Here is a 21,651-nt window from a genome sequence, read left to right on the forward strand (position 1 = left end):
TTCAGCAGTTTTAATTAAATGATGTGATCCATTTAATGTGCAACTGCTGGAAACACATAGTCAACTTTAAAACTGTGTTTTCTGACAGCTAAAATGATAATCAATGAAAACTATAAGGATAATTCTTTCAAGCAAGCTATGTGCCCGTCTCAGAGTTAATCTGACCACCTATAGTATGTATGAGCATATTTTCTATCAACGTGCCACATAAACAAAGCAAATGTTTGTCTCTGATATCTACCAAGTTAAGCTTAAAAGCTCACATTGCTTAAAAAAAGGTCAAATGGCAAGCAGTGCACACCACATCTAGTACAAAAATGATGTTTGAATGTAGCTCAAAGCGCTTATTATACAAAACGTCTGTGCTCAAATCACACTGCCAAGCCCAGTAAAATTCTATATATACCGCGTAACCAATTCAAAGCACCAACAGTAAATCACGCGGGGACTTCAGCAAGATCCAAAGCAAGCTATCAACTGAGCAAGAATATGACCGATGCCGATTCTTCTGCACACCAACAAAAAGCAGGCTCATTTTTGAAATTGTGTAACCAATCATTTACTCACAGTGTGGAAAAAGAAACAAACAAAAAAATCAGTCCATCAGCTCTGAGTCATCCAGCTGACTGTCAGTGACAACTACAAGTCATCAACTGTCTCAACAAACAAAGACAAACAAAAGCATCATTAGCTGGCATTCATGAAACAAAAGACTGATTCAACTCTGTGGGGTGACAGCATGACATACAAGTTAAAACCAGCACACTTGGAATTTTAACCCGCAGAGTGCAAACCCATAATCACTCAGCTCATCAATATCCACTAACCACGTAATGTGTATAAAAATGGCCTGGCAGCCATTAAGAAGAAACAGACATCTAATTCTGCTTGCTAGACATACTGACAGAGGAAACTTACTTTTTGATCTTGAAGCATCCATACATTCCGGCGGTGCCGTAGAACGACTCAAATCTTGGTTGTAATAATCAAATGTATCTTCCTCGCGTATCTCTGTCCAACTGCAGAAACTGTTGCATGAAATGCAGAAGCAATGACCTCTTTCCGTCTTAAATTTGTTTCTCAGTGTGAGATGATTACTCTCGTCCCAGTCAAACTATCCTCTGAAGTTCCTCCCACTTATGGAGCTTCACTGTAGTCAGATTACATACAGAATTCCCTTTAACCAAATGTTGGCCAAAGGAAAAAAAAGGACGGCAGGAAAGCAAGGCAAACTTTACCCGTTCCAGGATTTGAATGCACAATACCACAAAACCATCATTCTTTTCAGATGAATCCGGATTTTGTGAGTCTTCAAAAATAGTTTGTCTTTTTTTTTTTCCTTCAGTAGTTTGCAAGCGATCCTCTGAGAGCTACAGTGCAATGTTTAACTAAAGGGGAAACAATGGACTACATGACTAAGTGGCTGACTGCTGCATGCCTCGCTCCTCTCGTCCCGGTCACCATGGATGGTAATGCTGCAGAGGGAGGAGGGCAGCGGGAGGGCCGCAGGAGGGAGGAGGGCGAGACTGCCCACTCAACTTCCTGGACTCTACTCTTCTGTCGTCTTAAATTGTGCATATTGCAAATTCTTAAACATATAGTTGAGTTTGTAGAAAGAAGTCAAAAAATCTTGGGACATTTTTAATGGTAACAAACGCAAAATCTGCTAATGGCCCATAATGATGCATGCTATGTTGCACGGCATAGTATTTATTCATCCGGCAAATGTCAGTGAGACAAGTGTTAAGGTGTGTAAAATATACTATAGTTCTTTAGACCTAAGGTATATTGATGATCAGTCAGAGACATTTTAGAGCTGTGTCTATGGTCGTTATCCGTCTGCACGGCAGCTCACGGCGATCAAGTTAGTAGCATTGATATTAGCAGAGCACTTTAAACATTGCTGCTTCCATCTCTACACAGGATTAAATTCTGAACACTGCATTTTTTTTCTCTCTTTTAAAATCAGAGTTGGACACCTATGTTTCAAAATGTTAAACCAAACGTTTGGACATTTCTTGGATATTATTATAATATATTGCAAACCAATATAGAGCTCTGAATTGCATTGGGACAATGTGTTTTATTATTGTTTGGAAAGGGAAGAGCCACCTCTTCAGCCACTGATAAAGACTGGATCTGCACTAGCTTTTATTTCATGGTATTTACGTACATCTAGATAGTTTCTCCCTTCACTCTCCACTTCGAGAGCTAAAATTCAGGCTCTAATGAGGGACCATCAGGTCCGCAGACTAGAGTCTACTGGAAGTGCAGAAGACAAAGCAGGCCCTTTCTATTGCTGGTCCTTCCCTCTAGAATGACCTCCCCTTAAATGTTTGGAAAGCCCCCTCTCTGTATAGAAACTTGTTTGAAGAACCATTTTTATTCTATGGCTTTTGACTGACTTTGTTGCTAATGTCTCATTGGTGTCTACTTTATATATATATTTCTTACCACTAATGTATATTAATTTGTGTTTTCACTGTCTTTGCAGTTGTACCATTAAATTATATGTAAAGCGCTTTTTTACAGCTGCAGCTTTATTGATGATGTACCTCATGACGGTCACAGAAGAATGAATTCTGAAATCTATTTTGTCTGGCAGTTTACAGAAAAATGCCTCCAAACTAAATCCAAGAAGCTTCATCATGCAACAAGATAATGACCCAACACATCCCTTAACTCAATAGAGTCTGCATTTTACCTTCTGAAGAGGAGACTGAATGGAAAAACATCAAGAAACAAATAACTGAAAGCAAAGGCCTGGAAAATCATTTCAAATAAAGAATGCAACAGTCTGGTGAAGCCAATGATGAAACCGTCGATAAAAGATCCATTATTCGAAACCAACAACAAATATTTTGAAGCAAAACAAGAAAATAACAATTTTTTGGGGGGCAATGCAAAGGACTCTTGCATCTAATTTTACCATTCAAGGATGGCACTAAACTGCTGAACAGCAAGCCAAGATCAAGTACAAGACCTAATTTTTCAACTCACTCAAAAGGTATTGGGGGACTATGTTTGTCCTGAATGCCATTCCAAACTCACAAAAAAATATTAGACCTACTCATCTTCTCGTATGGGGCAAGAGTACTACTACTACTGTTACTACGACTACAACTACGACTACTACTACTACGACTACTACTACTACTACCCTTACTACAGTACTGTAGTAAGTAGTAAGCAGCACAACCAAGACATGTCTGCCACCTAGTGGTAAATCGTGGTATTACAACTTAAAACTACAGTTGATGCATATTTGCAGTTTAGCATCTGCAAATTGGCATATTGTATTTTTTCAACATTTGTTTTTCAATATTTGTTTTGTTGTTTTTGTTTTTCTTTCCCATACAATTTATGGAAAGATATAGTGAATGTTTTTCATTTTTTTTGAAGAATTATTTGGGTTTGTATAAAAAAAAAACACATTTTTACCATTTTTTTTTTTAAGGAATAAAGGGTACAACAATTGCCCATCCCTGCATTAAGTGATTTTTAGCTCACAACCATCATTTCGCTGTGTTGCCATGTTTGCACTGCATTGTAGTAGTTATCCTAGGATATAGTACTGTAGAGTTATTCATTGATTGATTGATTGATTGATTGATTGATTTTCAGCAATTCACCAGTGGCCCATGGAGCACACACACTCACTGTTTGTGTTTACAACATTGATGGGACATGCACACTATAACCCAATCTAAGAGCAATGTCACACATTAAGACATGAAAGCTTGACACTGTGTGCACGTGTATTATTTGACACTGCATCATATCTATTGTTGCTTCCAACATTTTAAGCCTCACAAATAGATACCAAATTATTTTTTGCAAATAATTCAGCAACTGTTCTTACTGCTTTGAGATTGGACTTCATGTTAGCATATTGTTTATAGCATATTGTGCTGTGTGTACATAAAATATAGAAACACTGACCAGTTATGAACCTGTCTTCACAAATATAAAAAAAAAATTGTTCTAATTTTGATCTTCCATTGGCATTGGCCATCTTTATAATGTGCACGTAGTCATTGGATATCTTTATAATGTGCACGTAGTCATAATGTTGTTGCCTGCTGGTGCGTATTGAACCGGATTTAACAGTTACAACCCGCTACATTGTCATGCTCCACTTCCAAAAAATGAGTTTCCATTGTGCACAAAAATCAATACTGCGGCTTGTATTGATGACTAAATGTCTATGATGGGTCTTCCATTCATTTTGCAGCCACTAGATGCATCACCACTACCAGAAAGTGAACAAAAAAAGGAATGAGCCGGAGGTGTAATGTGGTCATCATTGTTCGATTTAACACAGACAAGGGATGCTTGACGGGCCTTATGTTATTCATTTGATCTAAGCTCAGGGGCAAGAGACTGCAAACGGCCTGTCGCAGCTGATCACAGTAAGTAGGGAGCTTACTGTAAATACGGACTGCAAGTTCAGCTCCACAGGCTTATCTGTGTGTTTATGTGTGGCCGCGAGGTGACATGAGGCTTGATTTTGAGCTGGACTGTTGCTCAATCCTCCCAAGGTGGATCCTCTCGGAGGGAAATTGCAGAAGAGGCAGACTTCAACTTGGTCAAAGTTGTTAGAGAATTATCGAGCTTTCAAAAAAAAAAAAAAAAAAGATCATGGAATAAAGCTGCGTTGACTCACAGCACATCGAACTTGGTCTAGTCACAAAAATAATGATGTGAAAAAGGAGGGGAAATTGGAACAACATGAGTACCACTAACAGACTAAATTTCTCAATTCGAACATGCTCTGACTTAGTCATCTGTGCGTCATTGCTTGAAGATGTGTGTGTGGTTCAATAATGCAATGTCCCAAGGTGGGTGCATTGTAAAACTGCCAAAAAGAAAAGTTCTAATTTTCCATTAGAAATGGCATGTGTGTACCGAAGAAACGTGATGGTGACAGGGACCATTTTCTGAAGAAAGAAAGAAAGAAAGAAAGAAAGAAAGAAAGAAAGAAAGAAAGAAAGAAAGAAAGAAAGAAAGAAAGAAAGAAAGAAACCAGCTTAAAATAACAAGCTCTACATTGTCACAACTTTCATCTTGTTCCATCGGAACATGTTCCTAATTTTCTATTGTATAATGTAGTATATCTAAATCAATATTTTATAGGACTGCTAAAATTTACATCTGTACAGTCATTATTGTCTTTAAACATTCTTGCGTAATCATCAAACTAGAAAGAAATGTCTTCATGTTTTAGTGCTAAAAACATACATAACAATTTTTGGACTATAAGATGCACCTGAATATAAGCCGCACCAGCTAAAATTTGGGGATAATCCTGTTTTGTTCATATATAAACCGAACTGGACTATAAGCCGCAGATGTTTTAATGTTCAATTTCCATATGTAAAAGAATATGCACAAATTATACAATATCATCAAAGTCATGAAAAAAATCATACATAAGACGCACTGGACAATGAGCTGCAGGGTTCGAAGCTCGTGCAAAAAGTAGCGGCTTTTAGTCTGGAAAATACAGTAATTAAATTAAACGTTTAAATGGTGAAAAGTAGTGTGTAATAGTTTGCAGTCGTGTATTCACACAATGTCTGAAAAATGTTTTACACATTTTACACTGCTTTGGCTGTGTCTTGGATGTTGGTTTTTCCTGACTTGATTGACTCCAGATGAAATGTAATACCATACCAGAGGGGCACCACGTAAAAAGAAGACCTCTTCCTCGTCTAATAACCAACTGTACATACATGCAATCTCTAACTGAAACAACACATGCTTTTTTGTCCCAAAATATTTCAAATAAAATTTAATGACATGTAAACCACATTCAAGCCTGGCTTCAGTTACTTAAAAGAAAGAAAGTAGGTCACAGTGTGTGTTCTGTTGGCTGCCAGAAAATGGAGTGCATAATAATGCGCAGGTTAAACACAGCAACACACCAAAGACAGACTGGTGCCATTAGCAGTCATTTAGTGCCCTCAAAAGATTTATCTTTGTAGTTTTACTTGATTAAACTTGGAATAACAGTCGCTAAAATCACTTTCTTACATAACTGAGTGAATAAAACCAAAACTTCCACAGTAGCAAGTCAATGCCAGTGGAGTCTCCAACCAAGAGGAATTTGGGTCAAATCCACATCTTAAGTCGCACAACAGAGGGAAAAAAAATTCTAAATATAAACGAATTAGAGGCTGACCATAATCATGGAACAAACTGCGATTGTGTCTATCTACTGTAGATAAAATGGCTGTTTTCTTTCTTTCTTTGTACACATATTTGAGCTATATTGGTGAAACTCTGCGCCATGTTAAGTGGGAGATATGGACAGTATTTCCATTAGGAAAATCGATGCAATACTTCCTGCACCACTAAGGCCGCAGCCCATGCCATAAAGTCTCACAACAAGTCCCAAGCTGGTTTGTGAGGGAAATGTGATGCTCTTTTGCTAAATGCTGCTTGTATAAAACTTCCACAGAATGAGTAGTCTGAAAGCAACACTGATTCTATGAACAAGAAAAATAACGTGTAGGATCATCAGATGAGGATGTTCTCAAAGTGTTTAAAAAACACGTGAATTGAAAGTCTCTAATGTTTTCAAAGCTCAACCAAGAGCAGAAGGGCTTGTCCCTCCCAAAATAAGTGTGAGGATACATATTTATCAATTATGTGACTATGTGTTTACACAGCCAAGAGGAATGTGGGTCAAGTGAGTTTCCCTTGGAAGAAAAAAAAAACGTGGAAATTGGTATTTCCTGAATGAGCCTGGAGAACACCCACTTTGTCTCCTTGGACTTTTTCAACAAGGCAAGTCTTGCTGTCAAACCATTAAGGCCTCCATCTCATCTTCTGTAAGAAGCCCTGTTTTGCAGAGACCACCAGTTAGAAGTATTGGAATTCCCCACTTTGGATTTATTCTCATGATTTATTAAAGCATTAATGAACAAAGTTGAAATTAGGCCATAGGCCTGACATGTTCAAGCTTAATCAAATGTATTATTTGTCATTTCCCATGTATCCATATTACTGCTTGCCCTTAGAGAGATGCGGGTGAGCTCGGTGGGGCAAGGAACACATCAGACAGGTCACCGGCCAACTGCAACCAACTCTTCATACTCGCACTCACAACTATGGATAGTTTCGAGAGCAGAGGTGTCAAGTCAAAGGTCCATATCTGGTTTGCCACATAATTTTTTTTTTTTTTTTGTGCCCCGCAAAAGCAAATCAATTTTTTGTTCGGTATGTAGTGTAATGAAACATTAAAGGGATTTCACAGTCATAACGTCCCTCTGAGAGCAACCACGCAGTACAGCAATGTCACACAAGCACAGGGAAAACATGCTAAATTTACAAAGGCTGACATTCAAACCATGGAATCTGGAGCTATGAGGCAAATTATTTTTGTTTCTATTCTTATTGATTGCCAGTGTCACACTGAGCAGATTGCTGCCGGGAATAGTTATGTCATTGTGGAGGTCTGTGTGGATATACGCTGGCCTGATAATCCTACTTAACATCATTATTGACAAATGAATATCATGCCCATTCCAATTTTTCTTTTTTCAAAATGACTCATGTATGCAAATCTGAAAGCCGTGGCATTCAGTTTGGCCTTGCCTGACCTACCCAACTAAGTGAATTTTGTTACAGCTTTGTTAGAAACCTTCCACGGAAGATTTTCCATGCTGCTTTTTTGACATCATCTCTTCCGTCTTATTTATTGTGTGACTTCTCTCCACCCATCCTCTCTTCAGATCTCATTTTGTATCTTCTTCATGTGCGGAGGAGGAGTCGCCGCCGTCGCTGCTCTCTGGCGCCCTGAATTCCACTTCACATCTGGAAGCCATCTTCTCTCTCGCTCTCTCTCTCTCTTAGTCAAACACTCACTGATTTTTGGTGTAGCTCGTTGCTGTAATGTAAATAACCCTATAATCATACTCCTGCCCTCAGTTTGCCACCCTCCATGCTGTGCGAGTCTGTTTTCACATAGAAAGCACTCCTCCACCTAAGATCATCTTTTTCTTCTTCGCCATCCCAAGCTGAGATTTATGCTGTACTAAAAACACAACAATCTTCATTAATTCTACATCAAGAACGTGTGTGTGTGTGTGTGTCCATGCATGCGGTGGAATTACGACATCTTCTCCATTAGGGTTTCTATGATTTGGATCACGTTCATGTAGCTCTACAAAAATCTTTTTTCCCTAACATTTGTAGACTAACCATTCACAGCGCTGTTGTTTCCCCAAATTTACCAACATACTTTCCCCTTAAAAGGGTTTGCATGATGCTCGTGTAAAAAAAAAAAAAAAAGAACAAAAAACTTGGCACAACTTTACATTCCTGGCTTTGAGGTCCCATGTGAAGTTGAATTATCTGATGAGTAAAATTAGTTTCTTTTTCTTTTTCCCTTTTTTTAATGATTGCCATTTTTGGATTAAAATCCACATAAAATCAAATGTATCTGTATAAATTGTTACCTGGAACTAAAAATATCCTTTCTGTGTGCAGATTATATTTTTTTTCTGTCATGGTCCAAGGGACCACCATTATAATCAAGAGGCAACTCAGGGCCCACTGTTTTGGCTAAATATTATTTTATTTTTCACCAAAGGAGGATAGACCCATACAGGCTATTTATTTGCATCTGTATGTCTATCTTGGGAATCTCAGCAACATTTGACATAATTCGGATGAGCAAATGTAGCTGGAAAATAAATCAAGTCTATATAATAAATCAATTTTATTTTCAAAAATGTTGCAATTATTTTCCATTTCCAATTTTCCGGACCCCCTGCAATACTAATACAGACCACTAGAGGGCCGCCGGTTGACGTAAACTAAACTCATGGTCTGAAACTGAAACCTTATAAAATTGATCAATACTGTTCCATCTTAGAATGTCTGTATGGTGACAACGTCACGGCAAACTCCAAAATGGGTCAAAATTATACTATTCATAAATGACCGACCATTAAACCCAACATTGGAGAATTCCAAGTTGTAAGCCGTTGTTTGAAATTGTGAAGGAAGGTTTAGGACACTGAAACTCTTAAGGGAGTTGGTGGCAGAGGTTTTCAGAAAATGACACATTTATGAGTTTGCCTGTATACACTACAACAATATATTCAAATTAAAACAATATGAGATCGAAAAATAGGCTTTAACTTAAGATGTTTTACTCAAAAATGCATTTAATATTCAGGATTCCAAGCTGTACAGTGAAGTTGTGGTTACCACCTTTGCTTCACAGCGGAGAGATTCTATGGCCCTTGGGGGGGCTACTTGATGCCCATGAGCTTCATGTTGGTTGCCAGTTGGTCTTAAACGTGGCGCATTTCATTCATAAATACTATTACACCAAACTATATGTATTGGGTTATAGTTTTTAAATCATCCCACTGTGTGGCACAGCTACCAAATATACACACAAACTTTGTAAATTGATTTACATTGACCGTCCATCTGAGGCCTATGTCACATGTCTCATGTGTTGCTAAATTGCTTTGTATAAATAGATGCCTTTTGTTTCAAAAAACAATTATTCCATGTGTGGGCAGCTCTAACAGTGTGATCATGGAGGGACAATCAATGGTGAAACTAATTAGCTTTTCCATGGCGACATAGTGTACCTGTCACAGTGAGTTACAACAAGCATTGGATTGTCTACTGAAGTACTATCACGATAGAGAACTGAACATGACATCTTTGTACACACTCTCACATGGTTTGTCTGATGACCGAGTGAGGGATGACCTGATCAGGCTTCTCTAATCAGGATGCCTGAGAGTGGCACGTCCGGCCACAACCAAACACCCACACACGCACAAACACGCAAACACACACGTACTTTTGCACACCAAGCCTATCAGTTAGATTAACAGCTCTGAAGCTTTTAAATGGACATAACCTATCCAAAATAGTTAAACACATCCCACATAGCAAAGACATTTGACCCATATTTGGCATGAAGCTGGCACAGATGGCATTCAGTCGGCACTGCCATAAGGCATGTGAACAGAACATGGCCCAAGAGTGGCAAAGCAGGCACTGTCTTGACTCGGTCAATCGAGATGTGGGCCAGTTTTTGAGTGAAGTATCTGGCCCAGAAATCAATTTAGAACTCTGGGACATACTCAATATCACAATTAATTGAAGGGCCTACAATAAGCTATTGAAGAATTCATTAAACATCTGACTAGTGTACTAAATCGTTCACCTACAAGCATCGGCTTTGTTGTTACAAGTGACACAGTTTCACTCGCTAGAGGGAGCAAAAATATGTCTACAAGTTGCGCAATAGTGCAGGTCGAATTATTTGGTTACACTAAAGACCGACTACATGTTACAAGTGGAGAAAAACTAGTCAACATCCACATGCTACACCATCCTATTGGTATGCAGAAATGCCCTACAGTAGTGGAAATCAGTAATGGGGGGAAAAGTTAACAATGAGTCAAAGTCGTTTAACTAGTGCACCCCAGTCATAGTCTATTAATGTGGTGAATTGTACTACTATACGGACAAAAAAGGTACTAGTGGGAGATAGAATTAAATTATTATTTCCTTATATGGGCCAGTGTATTTCACGCCCGTTCACGTACGTACATATCCACGTGCACGCGCACGCACAGACCAACAGGCGTGTGCACCAGAATCTCTGTGTTTAGGATTACAGTCGTTCCATCGCAGTTAAAGATAACTGGTTAATCTGCAGCGCCCTTGATTTGTCTCTATGTCAAACACGGTCACCGTACTCTCTCATACTGTTGTGCCATGGAGAAACGGAATTAAACTATGTGACAAGATGCCGTCATAAAATTGACAGATTAGAATTCTACCTCGCACGGGGCCAAGTAATTCTAAACTACAACCCTGCAAAGCAGCCTTTAAATAAATCACGCACTGTTAATTGGGAATGTTCATAGGACAAAAACGCTTAAAAGTGAAAATGAATGATCTGCAGAGAAACACAAGTAGCTTTGGATGAAATGTCACCGTCCCAGATTGAAATACTAATTTCAACAAATTTATGGACCGCATATATCGATCACCGATCACTACTCCCCGCAGCCAACAAATTCGTCATCTGCGCCAAACCAAAGTCAAAGTTGCTCTCGCACATAAGAGCCAAAGTTGGTGTGTTTCAGGTTTATGAAAACAAAAAGCACTTACGGTGTTTCCTGGATCTCAAACGGCCTCAGAGTGAAGTCATCTCTCAGGGAGTGAAACCAAGACATCAGCGCTGTTGGTGGACTAATGATTGGATTATTTGTCTCAGTCCTGCCCAGCTTCCTCGGTTCTACCACGATGCGTTCAAAGCCGCCTCGGAAAATAGAAAATACTAAAAAGTAAATGACGTTTCTAAGTACATTTACTACGTTATAGGATGAGCACATTATCTCTCCAAAACTGCTTGAAAAGAGATTGAACGCGGTATGATTAATAAACATTTCCAAATCGACAGTAACAAAGGTAAATTTTAAATAAAAGCTGGACATGGCACAACGTAATTTAACTATTAAAATAGTGTTTCTTCACTTTAGTGCATGCAGTATGGCTATGGCAATCAACTTGCAGTATATTTTGCAGTTCTGAGTTTCTAAAAAAATATATATATTTTCGGTGTTCCAAAGATTCAATTGATGACACGCTCTAAAAATTCAATTGACAGCTTGACCATTGGGGTCCACAGCGACACTTAAAGGCATTGAAGGCACACACGTCGTCACAAGGCAGGTCATAGGGCAAATTACTTTAAAACCGAAAGAATAAGTGGTACGGGAAAAGGATAGATGGCTGTTTTAGCTTGGTTTAAAATAAATAATCTTTTTCTGGTGGAAATGTTTTTTCTGGTGGAAATGTATCATTTTCTGAAGTCTGATAACCCTGCTAGGGGTGTTCCGATCAGTATTTTGTGCCATAGGACCAGGAGTGTGATTCGCCGATATACCGAGCCAATCGCTTTTCAGTTTTGAGCTACGACTACCACTTTTTCTTAAATAATTTGTTAAAAAAAATTTAAATTATTTCACAATTGTTAAATGAATTTATTTTTCAAGAACAGGACAAGGCTTCAAATAGAGTGCATAAAATGCACAAACAAATGATTCAGTTAATGTGTTGGTTTGTAACATGTCAGAAAATTCAGGGGAAATATGCCTTGTAAAAGCACCTGTTTGAAAATGTCCGATACGGATTAAAAATAAAATAATCACCAGTTAGATTTACATAGAGCCCACTGCCAGGTCCACTGGGAGCAAATTGAGGTTCAGTGTCTTGCTTGAGGACACTTCGACATGGACACCAGGGTTGAGGATGAATCAAACAAACTTAGAGTTGAGACACGAATACTCTTTCACTGAGCCAGCCCCCGTGACACCCAAGTCAAAATTTACAAAGCCCACAGGACAGCTACACTCCACAGTCAGCACCACACCCTCATCCTCCCAGCGGCGACCCCTGTGAGAGATCCGTGACCTCGTCGGACCCCAAGTGTGGCCGCGGCCCTAACTGCAAGCTTGCTGGGTGAGAGGCCTGATCCTAAAGTCTGCCACAAGACTCTCTTTCGTTAACCTGCTGTGATAGCGGTTATAGTGGAGTTTCCCAACTTTAAATTGCTTAGTTCAGTGGAAAGTGTAGGTATGAAGCAAACTGACAACCTGAAGAATGCCTACACTGTAAACCCTAACACATTCACAGAAGTCAAATACTTTTTGCACCGGATCAAACAAAAACTTCTGTGTGATGTTCTCAATTTTAGTAATGCTGTGTAGTTTATACCTAGATTATATCACTTATAACACAGATTCACGATTTTCTCCTATTAAAATACCCACCAAAAATTAAAAATTGTAATGTCTACGTTTTGTAACTGATTCAAACCATTTCAATTTTAAACTTTTCAGCTTACACCTACCGATTACCAAAAATTCTGACTTTCAAACATTTTCTCCATTACAACACCTACAAGAGATTACATTATTTTTCTTATGGAATTTCTACATTTTTTGACCAATTACTCATTACAACTTCAACATGTTCAGCTCATTCCCAGTCATTGTATGTCTTGCGTTGTTATTTCAAATCATTCAATATCATTCCACAAGTTTTCATTCAGCCTCTCATCCATCCATCCATCCATCCATCCATCCATCCATCCATCCATCCATCCATCCATCCATCCATCCATCCATCCATCCATCCATCCATCCATCCATCCATCCATCCGTCCGTCCATCCGTCCATCCATCCATCCATCCGTCCATCCATCCGTCCATCCATCCATCCGTCCGTCCGTCCGTCCGTCCATCCATTTTCTGTACCACTTGACCCCACTGGGGTGCTGGAGCGTATCCCATCAATCATCGGGCAGTAGGCAGGAGACACCCTGAACTGGTTGTCAGCCAATCGAAGGGCACACAGAAACGAACAACCATCCGCACTCGCACATCGGATAATGAATAATGGTAAAGTACACAATGACTGCATTGAATTAATTTGCACTATGGCTGTTAAATTAATTTGGACTGAAACACTGCCACCAAGTGTTGATTTTTGGGAGCACAATTTACTAGACTCAAATCCTCAAGATTCACAGATACAATACCTGTTGAGAAAGAGGAGGTTGAGGAGACCACAGATAGGAGGATCCCCCTCCCAGAATGATCAGGCTGCAATGGATGCAGAGAGGGGACATAGTGTACTAAATTTGTATAAGGTCACGCAAAGCGCGAAGAACATCATCTCGGCATCCTGTGTGGCGTGGTGCGTGCATGCGTGCGCGTGCGCTCGTGTGTGCGTGTGTGCGTGTGTGTGTGTGTGGGGGGGGGGGGGGCGTGACTTGGGAGGAGCTGGCTTGCACATGCATTAAGTGCAGACAGGTATGGGGCAGGTGCAGACTACTTGTCGACGACGCACTAGCATCTTTCCGAGTGGTCTGCTGCTTTGTTTCCAACTGAGTTGTGTCCATGCGCGGGTCCTCACATCCCGAACATGGTTCTGTCATTCGCTGCCTGGTTCTTGATTGCCCTCGCACTGCGTCGCACCTGTGTCGGTGAGCATTTATTCAATTTATTCTATTAAGACGGAAATGCCCCCCTTTTTATATATCAGGTGCAGACAGACAGAATTGCATTTATTATGCTTTGGTCGAATCTAACTTAACTTTACGGTGGAGGATTAGGGCCAGTGTAGAAAAAAAGGAGGGGGAGGCGGGAGTGACAGGATCATCTTCCGTATAATTTAATACACCGTGTGTACAATTATTAGGTAGTTTTTGAGGATTAACTTTATGATTGAACAACTACAGTAACTGCAGTTAATCCAAAATGTTAATAAACTTCGATCTGATCATTTCATAAAGTAAAACTGAGGTTTTGGGTTTCTAAGGAGAAAATCTGTGTGCATAATTATCGGGCAACTATTTGTGTACAGAACGTGCAACTAAATGAAAAGCGAAAATGTTCCCACATCACTTGATTATTCTGTTTAAGTGAGAATAATAAAACTCAAAATTTACAAATAAACATAAAATTTACAAATGAAAAATTCTGACATTTAAAAAAACAAAAGAAAATTAGTGATCAATATAGCCAGCCTTTTTTTCAATATCAGCCACAAGCCTTCCATTCTTGGAGTCTGTCAGTTTCTTGATCTTCTGACAATCAACTTTCCATGCTGCAGCAACCACAGCCTCCCAGACACTGGCCCAGTCTTGGTGTTTCAACAAACTCTTGTTTAGTGGTGGTTGGGTTTCAGCTTTTCTTACCTTGGCCATGTCTCTGAGCACAGAACACCTTGTACTTCTGGACACTCACGGTAGGTTGCAGTTCTGGAATATGACAGCACTGGAGGATAACGGGTTCCTGTTGGCTTCACGTTTTTTGGCAGTTAATTTAGGTCTGTTCTTCGCAACACGTTTCTTGGGACCCTGTTGACTATATGGAACAAAACGTTTGATGGTTCGGTGATCACGCCGCAATATCTTGGCAATTTCAAGAATGCTGCATCTCCCTGAAAGATTTTTCACAATTTTTGACTTTTCAGAGTTGGTTAAATCTCTTTTTTGGCCCATCTTGCCTGAGGAATCGACACTGCCTGATAATTATGCACACCTTGATTTAGGGTGTTGACCTCCTTAGGCTGCACCCTCCCGCATTACATGAATACACGTCACCTGATATGCTTAAAACCAATTGGCATTCAAGTTTAAATTAGAATCTGCTTTATTGACAAAGTTTGTGCATAAACAACCTAAAGTTGGAAAATACGCATGAAACTTGTACTATCGTCAAAATGCTCACTTGCCTAACGATTATGCAGACCGTGTATAAACGTCAGCTAATGTATTGTATTTTTGGAATCAGTGAGGTATTGAAAGTTTTTTTTCCCGGCACACTTGTAAAACTGCTGGGTCGAAAATTGGACAGGTAAATCGACCTAACTGGGTCTCTATGATTTTTGACTCAGCGGATTTCAGGGTGATACTTCCCTATTTAAATAAGCACGACCTATATACGCCATCAAATTTGTAAAGTTCAACTGTGACAACCATCAAAAAATCTCTTCAAAGGCACAGGTTTGAAATAAGGGATCATTTCATGAAAGCATGTTCTCAGGACAAGTATAGTCACCACACCTTTTCTTCTTGCTACATGTGCAAGCCAAGAGGTGACACCAGCTGGATGCTGGCACGGCTCTCATCTGGTTCTTGTTCTTTTTCCAGGGGTGCCCATGTGTCCGACTGGATGGCAGGACTACAACAACCACTGTTACTTCTTTGGAACATACAGTAAGTCCTGGACCCAGGCTGAGGACTATTGTGTGTCCAAGGGAGGCCACCTGGCGAGCATTAGGGACCAACAGGAGAGGGTAACGTCACTCACTCACTCACTCACTCACTCACTCACTCACTCACTCACTCACTCACTCACTCACTCACTCACTCACTCACTCACTCACTCACTCACTCACTCACTCACTCACTCACTCACTCACTCACTCACTCACTCACTCACTCACTCGCGCCTCCTTTTCTTTTGTCGCAATTTTTGCCTTTCTTGCAGGACTGGCTGGCGCAGCGAAGAGTGAAAGACCCTGAAAACTGGATTGGCCTGCGACGTGCGACGCCTGGGAGCAGCGTGTGGCAGTGGACAGATGGAACACCTTTCTCCTACTCGTGAGTGTCCTTGATGATGATGACTCAACTCGATACCTCAATATTCATAAAAAAGACTTGCAAACATGACTGGAATAGTTGGTTTCAAACCTTTGCATTTCCTCTCTTGCAGGGCCTGGGAACCCATGCAGCCAGACTACCACAAGGGACTGGAGAACTGCGGTGAGATGCGGCGGAGTTTTGGTGGTCGCTGGAACGACGACGACTGTAACGCTAACCAGGGCTACATCTGCAAGCTGCCAGGGAGTGAGTGCACACCTTGTTTTGTGGCTGCAGCATTAGCGTGTCACGACACTGAAAATTTATTTGGTGCGGGTGATATTTACTTAGGAAAAAAAGTCCCTTTTTTTTTAACGACCAAATTGGATGTCAAATTTTGAGAGCCTTTGACTTGCAGCGTGATTTTCATAAAAAAGGTTTGTGCAACACAGCCACGAGCTTGTGTATCAATGTGACACTCTAGACGCGTTCCTCCTCTAGCGAAAGGTGTGATCAAGCGGGCAAGGCAGACTTCCTGTGTGCAAACGATGCCGCTACCTCCTGCCCAAATGGGGAAGGGCATCAGGCTCCTCCGTTGCAACCGCCATCAAAGCCACGCATTTTCAACGATCAGCTTTGGTCTAGACCAGTGGTTCTTAACCTGGGTTCGATCAAACCGTAGGGCTTCGGTGAGTCGGTCTCAGGGGTTCGGCAGAGCCTCCACTGCGGAGGTCCGAACACACCTGATTTATCATGTAGATTTGTGATGACTCATATCTGAACTGGTCTCGCAAAGGCACACTGATTTACAGGTATGTAATTTGTTGTGAGTTCATGCACTGTGTTGGTTTTGTTCTTTGAACAAGGTGATGATCATGCACGGCTCATTTTGTGCACCAGTAAAATACATTTATGTCTTGAATTTGAGAAAAATAATTGAATTTGTCACTAAAGAGGGGTTCGGCTGTCATTGGACATGAAAAACAACAACATTCATGAGTCGACTCCCCCATTTTGAAGTTTGCATGGTTTTGTAATTGGCAAAGCGAGAACCTGTGTGTAGTCACTTTTTTGCCTAAATGTATTTAATATTTGGCATTTTATCTACTTCTAGGCTTGGGCATGTGCGCAAACGCCACCAATGGGGCGTCGTGTTCTTCTCAGGATGTGACGTGCGAGTGCCAGCTCGCCATGAAATTCAGCAAGGTGAGTTAGTGCTGTGGATGCTCAAAAGCATTTTTACGCTCCCGTGGCAATCATGTGAACCTTTTGAAACACCTTCAAGTGTAACATCAATGATTGCCAACGTCGTTGGTAAATTGGACTCACTGAGGAATGTTTGTCCAAGGACCCGAGCTGTCCCCAAAATGCATGGCCTACTTGTTGCCATCTTTCTCCGTGCGCAGACAGGCGGCTTCCAAGGTGTCTTGGGCGGTCTCAGCGTGGGCCGCAAACTCATCATCAAGGGACAATCCACTCCTCGAGCAACCAAGTAATTATCCCCCCCCCCCCCCCCCCCCCCCCCCCCCACACACACACACACAAAGCCAAAGAAAGCAGCCGACACGACATTTGTGCTTGCAGTCTGGTGATCAACCTGGAGGTGCGTGAGAGCAGCGGCAAGAAGACGGGCAGCACGGCGCTGCATCTGAACTTCGACTTTGCCACCAAAAGCTTCACTGTCAACGCCAAAGTCAGCTACAAGTGGGGCAGCAAGCTGACCGGGACCCTTCCCCAACAACGCCCTTTCGGAGCAGGACTCGCCTTCGAGGTGACGTCTGTCGCTAAGTTGGCGTTCAATCGTCACCCAAATTCTAAACCCGTAGAAAGTAACCCATACTCTGCCTTCCGCCGTCTAGATTGTCATCAAGTGTGGCAGTGGTGCTTTCCAGTTGACCTTCAACGGTGAGCGCCAGCAGGACTTTGATTATCAAATTCAGGACCTGCAAACCATCAACTGGCTGTTGGTGTGGCAAGTGACGCAGAGTCACGTCCGGCTGATGTGACCACACAGCCGTCCGAGGGCCGCTTCCTGTCTGGGCGTCTTCACGCCGACGGCAATCGGCTCCATTCTGATGTGTTTTTTTCCTTATTGTTTCTTTAGCGGTCGCCACCTTCAGTTCTGTTCACTTTAGACTAACAGTGCAAGATAATCTCACAGTATGACATTTTCGCAGCGTTGAGGCCAAATGGCAGCATCTTGGCATGCTTATGTGGAACAATAAAGTACAAGTATAAACAAACATTAATTCTGATGAGTTCTTTGACTATTTTGAAGTGATGATTTAAATATCTAGTCTTTCAACTGACTATGAAAATGTGTTTAAACCAGAATAAAGGTGTTCGCTCAATTCACTTGGTTTGTCAGCTCTGTATACTGTTCCAGAAGCCATTTTGCAGTCCATCGCTCAATGGCGTCAGTGTGGAATTCCAACTGCTTTTGGTACATTTGAAGCAGGGGTGGGCAATTCTGGTCCTTGAGGGCCGGTGTCCTGCGTGATTTATGTCTTCCTTCTGCAACACACCTGATGCAAATGGTCAGGATCTCGTGTGTTGCATCAGACATAGAAAACATGCAAGGATGCCCACTCCTGATCTAGAGGCTCACAGATTGACCTTTCGCAACTCCCAGCCCCACTCATTTGTTCTCATCGGGGAAAATACGTCAACCAGCGGCAAGATTAGGGATGGCTTTGGTATTTGTGCAGGTTGCAGCACCCTTCAGTGGCTAATTAATGCAATTGTCACAGCGCCAACCCCCGTAGTGGTGCTGAACTCAGGGATGACAAAGGTGCAGGACTTAATGTAAAATCACATGATTACGTGCACCTCCCTTCAGCTTGATCACGTTGTCCTAATGTGGACAGCAAACACTTCACGTAGGTCACAATCACAAACAATATACACATGTATTTTTTTATCATGTGGCTCTTGTGTCAGTAATTTAACAAAGAAAATTAGAGAGATTTCAGTGAGCCTGCTTTGAGACTTCTGAAAAGAACATGATTAAACTTGCTCTCAATAAATACATATTTCCAATCTTCAGAGCATACAGTACATGAGGTGAAAAGAAAGATACATGAATGAGGCTTGAATTTGTGTGCCAAAAAAATCACCAGCAATCAGCATCAGTATAAATGTATACGATACACACCTACAAAGACTGTGTATAAAACAGGCACAAAAGCCGTTTGTTTATTGAATGATCTAGGTTATACCACATGATCAATCCACCCTAAAATTCCTACATTAAAACAAATACTTTCAGATAAAAGCTACACATTCACCTATGAGCTAACAGTATGTAATCACAACTGCTGTCAAGACTTTGGAATGAGTCTCGCCGTAATCAAATCAAACGACCAATGACAGACTCAAAAGCACCTTTTCATCTGCAGCTGGAGCATTATAACTTCCCGGCTTCCTTAAACTGAGCGAGCAATCCATCATCTGCCCGGAGGGGGAACGAGAGAGTTCTGGTTTTGTAGTAGTGTGGGTCTGACTGAAGGTTCTGGATGACATCTGTGAGGAGGTGGGCTCGCTCCACACCACAACCCGGCGCATTGTAGCCAAGTTTGGTGAAGTGGACATGAAGGTGGTAGTAAGATGGCTGGTAGTGCAAGTAGACTCTCAGCTTGCTGCCTGGAAGGCTGAAGTGCTGCTGGATGGCCTCCTAAAATGCCACACGATTAGATGGCTGAAGTGCGTCAATAAAGTTGGTGTGGTGTCTCACCTTTCCTTTCTGGAAAATGTTTTGAAGGAGTGGGATGTGCTCTGATGTCAGATCCCTCAGACTTTTGATGTTTCTCTGATGAGTGATGGCAATCAGGTACAAATTATCAGTCTGAAAAAGGATACAACACCAACTCATTATGTGAAACAACCAGCTAATTATTTTCAGAATGTGTCTGGATCACTGGCTGGGGTTGCAAAGAAGAGGGAATGGATGAACAGTAACTCATTTGGATAAAAGATGCATCATGCGTGTTTCACCTGTTTTTGATCCCATTTGAAATCCGGGAGGAGGACAAACCCAAGCTTTGGGTCTGGATCTTCAAACACTATGCGCTCAGACTCAGCCTTCTTCTCCAGGATGTTGTATACCCACTAGGGAGTGAATGTGACGTGAAGACCATCACCACTGGATTTAAACGTTATCTTTGTCTGGCTCACTAACCTGCACACTAAAACTCTGCTTTTGGATGAAGGGAAGAGTGATGGACTGGTAGTCATCTGTTGTCTCCTCCACCAAGAAGCTCTCCTGACGCTGGTATTTCTGCACATGCTTCTCAGTGGCTGGACACACCACAGTCGCCTTCATCTCTAAAAGGCACAAATCGAAAAGTCATCCAGCTTCCATCCTTCTTCACAGATATTTATAAATTTGTCATAGCAGTACCATTAAGGTGAGGTGGAGACCGGAGACGGTAGGTGGAGTAGATGTCATTCCTCATATCTAACTCCAGGGTGGATGCATCAAATATTTCAGACAGATCATCTTCTCTGATGGGAGTCTTCTCCAGGATGACTACAGCATTCTGGTCAGCAAGCTGATGACCAATTGAACAACCCAAACATAAATATAAGGAGATAATACTCCCCCCCCCCCCCCAAACAACTTGATGTCAGGTTGACTCCAAGTCATAAAATCTCCCGTCTTACGTTGCAAAAAATAAAACAATTTTAGAGAACTGTTTAAAATCCACCTTAAATACGTAACTAGTAAACTACCAAAACTAGAGCTCAAAGCCAAAACGTCTCACTCTCGTTCGATTACAAATAAAACCAAAACCACACGTTAAGAATGACCGCTTTCTATTCCAATTCAGTAGCTATATATTAAATTAAATTCATATGTTACAGAAAATGAAAGGCTGGATGTTTAATTATCTACCTTTCCGTGGACGAAGATGGTTTTCTCCGTGGCAGAATCACTCAACACGGTAGTAGTTTGAAAACCTGACAGGACATTTTTTTCCGATTCCCTTCCATTCTCTCCTTGTCCATCTTCGTGGTTTGTTTTTGTCTTTTTGGTTCTTTGAGTAAATTCATCGAATGCTTCGGGATTACTTTCACGGTTAGTTGAAATGTCCGCCATGTTTGACGCTACTTCCGCAATGCCAAAGATAGTTAATAATGGAAAGATCGCTCACTTCGAACTAACAACAAAACTGGAAGAATCGTGCGTACGAGCGTGCGTGCACGGTCTCTTTGTAATTACTAGTTCGTTTTTTAATCAATTGGAAATCTATCATTATAATCTGTTAAGTATTATTGTTCACCCAGAAATATATACAATTCAGATTGCAATGATTTATTTATTCATTTGATTCGACTCATTTCGTTCACTTACTCGATTCATCAGAACTGTCCGTCATTACAAAGTTGTATGGGAGGGGCGGGGCGCATAAACTCTTGGCAGCTGCACATGGTTAATGTGATTGACATTTTATTGAGCCAAGAGAATACGTACGCAATCGTCTAAATATATGGGCGGGGTTACTTCG

The 21,651-nt window shown here is 41.1% G+C and overlaps 3 protein-coding genes across 9 annotated transcripts in view; 1 reads left to right on the forward strand and 2 right to left on the reverse strand.

Annotated features, from left to right (window-relative positions):
- Positions 1 to 11,289, reverse strand: part of zgc:66433 (uncharacterized protein LOC321250 homolog) — a 36,369-nt gene extending 25,080 nt beyond the window's left edge. For 2 of the 6 annotated variants that reach the window (XM_049733750.2, XM_049733704.2), the window contains exon 1: positions 919 to 1,470. In XM_049733750.2, the coding sequence (XP_049589707.1) occupies positions 919 to 944 (26 nt within the window). In that variant the 5' untranslated portion in view covers positions 945 to 1,470. Of the gene's footprint in view, positions 1 to 918; positions 1,472 to 11,160 lie in introns of those variants that run through there. The other 4 variants (XM_049733711.1, XM_049733740.1, XM_049733718.1 and 1 more) reach the window with 4 other exon arrangements.
- Positions 11,290 to 13,860: 2,571 nt separating this feature from the next.
- Positions 13,861 to 18,393, forward strand: LOC125981387 (uncharacterized). The gene is made up of 8 exons (XM_049741451.2): positions 13,861 to 14,041; positions 15,713 to 15,858; positions 16,053 to 16,165; positions 16,278 to 16,411; positions 17,259 to 17,350; positions 17,551 to 17,636; positions 17,729 to 17,915; positions 18,004 to 18,393. The coding sequence occupies exons 1-8, from the start codon at positions 13,981 to 13,983 to the stop codon at positions 18,148 to 18,150; spliced, it is 966 nt and encodes a 321-aa protein (XP_049597408.1). The 5' UTR covers positions 13,861 to 13,980; the 3' UTR covers positions 18,151 to 18,393.
- A 915-nt stretch (positions 18,394 to 19,308) lies between these two features.
- On the reverse strand, positions 19,309 to 21,597 carry dcps (decapping enzyme, scavenger). Of its 2 annotated transcripts, none has more exons than XM_049741440.2 (6): positions 21,498 to 21,597; positions 20,544 to 20,694; positions 20,322 to 20,467; positions 20,138 to 20,251; positions 19,878 to 19,988; positions 19,309 to 19,817 (listed from the first exon to the last, which is right to left on the reverse strand). In XM_049741440.2, exons 1-6 carry the CDS (start codon positions 21,504 to 21,506, stop codon positions 19,551 to 19,553), a joined length of 798 nt encoding a protein of 265 aa, XP_049597397.1. In that variant the 5' UTR covers positions 21,507 to 21,597; the 3' UTR covers positions 19,309 to 19,550. The 2 variants fall into 2 exon arrangements, with proteins under 2 accessions (XP_049597397.1, XP_049597388.1); XM_049741431.2 differs by lacking the exon at positions 21,498 to 21,597 and adding an exon at positions 21,039 to 21,322.
- Positions 21,598 to 21,651: the final 54 nt, after the last annotated feature.

Source organism: Syngnathus scovelli, chromosome 1 (genome assembly GCF_024217435.2).
Source record: "Syngnathus scovelli strain Florida chromosome 1, RoL_Ssco_1.2, whole genome shotgun sequence".
NCBI classification, from domain to species: Eukaryota; Metazoa; Chordata; class Actinopteri; order Syngnathiformes; family Syngnathidae; genus Syngnathus; species Syngnathus scovelli.

What these genes read in the sequence shown, in the direction of transcription:
- dcps (XM_049741431.2), bottom strand. Translation starts at nt 21,242, where the DNA reads ATGGCGGACATTTCAACTAACCGTGAAAGTAATCCCGAAGCATTCGAT. An exon ending in CCATCTTCGTCCACGGAAAG is followed by an intron (nt 20,695 to 21,038) that starts GTAGATAATTAA and finishes ATTGGTCATCAG; the next exon opens with CTTGCTGACCAGAATGCTGT. An exon ending in TCAAATGGGATCAAAAACAG is followed by an intron (nt 19,989 to 20,137) that starts GTGAAACACGCA and finishes ATCCTTTTTCAG; the next exon opens with ACTGATAATTTGTACCTGAT.
- LOC125981387 (XM_049741451.2), top strand. Translation starts at nt 13,981, where the DNA reads ATGGTTCTGTCATTCGCTGCCTGGTTCTTGATTGCCCTCGCACTGCGT. An exon ending in GGAACACCTTTCTCCTACTC is followed by an intron (nt 16,166 to 16,277) that starts GTGAGTGTCCTT and finishes CCTCTCTTGCAG; the next exon opens with GGCCTGGGAACCCATGCAGC. An exon ending in GAGCAGGACTCGCCTTCGAG is followed by an intron (nt 17,916 to 18,003) that starts GTGACGTCTGTC and finishes TCCGCCGTCTAG; the next exon opens with ATTGTCATCAAGTGTGGCAG.